At 61.2% G+C, this 1,409-nt stretch overlaps 1 protein-coding gene across 1 annotated transcript in view; it reads right to left on the bottom strand.

Moving 5' to 3' along the window:
- Positions 1-18: 18 nt before the first annotated feature.
- Positions 19-1,409, bottom strand: part of Icam4 (intercellular adhesion molecule 4 (Landsteiner-Wiener blood group)) — a 1,859-nt gene continuing 468 nt past the window's right edge. Inside the window, exons 2-3 of the mRNA XM_010635033.1 lie at positions 1,030-1,355; positions 19-860 (exon numbers count right to left, since the gene is read on the bottom strand). Coding sequence (XP_010633335.1) covers positions 727-860; positions 1,030-1,355 — 460 coding nt within the window. The 3' untranslated portion in view covers positions 19-726. The remainder of the gene's footprint in view (positions 861-1,029; positions 1,356-1,409) is intronic.

Here is a 1,409-nt window from a genome sequence, read left to right as displayed (position 1 = left end):
TAGCCGCCAGGTGCCCGGCGTGGGCCTGGATTTTGCAGCCACCGGAGACCAAGAGACCAGCTGTGACGCTTTGGACCCCGTACGTGGACTCCAAGCCTTAACACCCACCCTCTCCATGTGCCCACCCGCCCGGATAACTGCCAGGACGGTACTAGGACGCGAGCCTGTGACATCCCACGTGTTCCACCTGACTACCTCTTCCTCGCTGTCACTACGCGGATACCTCCTCGTCCTTGTGATCCCGCTCACTTGTGGTTAAAAGTGAACTATGGGGATGCGTTCTTGCTCCATCGGAGGGGGGCTCCAGAAAGCGCCAGGTTCAAAGTGGAGGTGGGGGTGTGGGAGGGAAAGAAAAGTTAACATCCAATCGGAGTTGCTGCGTGGTGGCGGCGGACCCAATCAGGAACAACCATACCGCGAGCCCGCCCTCCTCGGGCCCAGCGCCTTCCCGGGCCCCTTCTTAGCCCATCTGCACCGCACCGATAAAGCCAGCAGAAAGAGTTTTACTGCAGGTTGGAAATGTGGAGGGGCTAAGACTCTGGGACCCCTCGTGGGCCTTGCGGGACAAACTCAGTTGTCCTGAAGGAGACAGGGAATTTGAAGAAAGCAGGGCCCCAAAAGGAGACTGTTGTTTCTTTCAAGGACCATGAGATGGAACCCAGAGTGGCCGTGGAAAGCTTTATTGATCCTAATTGCAAATTGTCCCAGATTTCCTCTTCCTCGAGCTCAGCCGGCAGAGCACAACCCGGCAGGCCCCATCGCTAGGCACCTGCGCAGGAAGGTGGCCCCCACTGCCAGGAGGATCCCCAGGAAGGCCGCGATGGAGGCGGAGGCCAAGACTTTGGACTCTGGGCTCCAATCTGGGAGCAGGAGGTGGAGAATTAGGAACCCAGAAGATGGTCTGACCCCGCTCACACTCTGGTCTGTGCGCCCTCCTGGAGTCTTACACACACACATACACACGCACACACACACGCGCGCACACACACGCATGCACACCCAAGTCCCCAGGATCACAGAGCGCCTCACCCAGGGCTGTCAGGATGACGGGCGCCGAGCTGCTGCGCACCACGAGGCCGTCGAGAGTGAGGCGCGCGTGGCAGGTCACGGGCTGCCGGAGGTCACTGGTCCTGGCGCGAAACGTGTAGGTCAGCGTCACATTGGCCGGATCTAGGTCTTTGAAGCGCTCCAGGCTCTCAAAATATATGATCCGGCCGCCGTGCCTCAGGGTCACCATCAGGAAGCCCACGGGGAACACGTGCGTCACGTGGCAGCGCAGAGTGTACCGGCCGCCCGAGAGCACAGGCGGCTCCAGAATCACGCTGCGGGGCCGCTCTAAAGCGAGAGGGGAGCCCCTGAGAAGGGTCCGCGGGCGCCCCCTAGCAGCTACCGGTCACCGCCGCCCTCCC

This window comes from Fukomys damarensis, unplaced genomic scaffold, assembly GCF_012274545.1.
Source record: "Fukomys damarensis isolate Sample0158 unplaced genomic scaffold, DMR_v1.0_HiC HiC_scaffold_37, whole genome shotgun sequence".
Classification (NCBI taxonomy): domain Eukaryota; kingdom Metazoa; phylum Chordata; class Mammalia; order Rodentia; family Bathyergidae; genus Fukomys; species Fukomys damarensis.
This window is presented reverse-complemented; position numbering and strand designations above follow the sequence as displayed.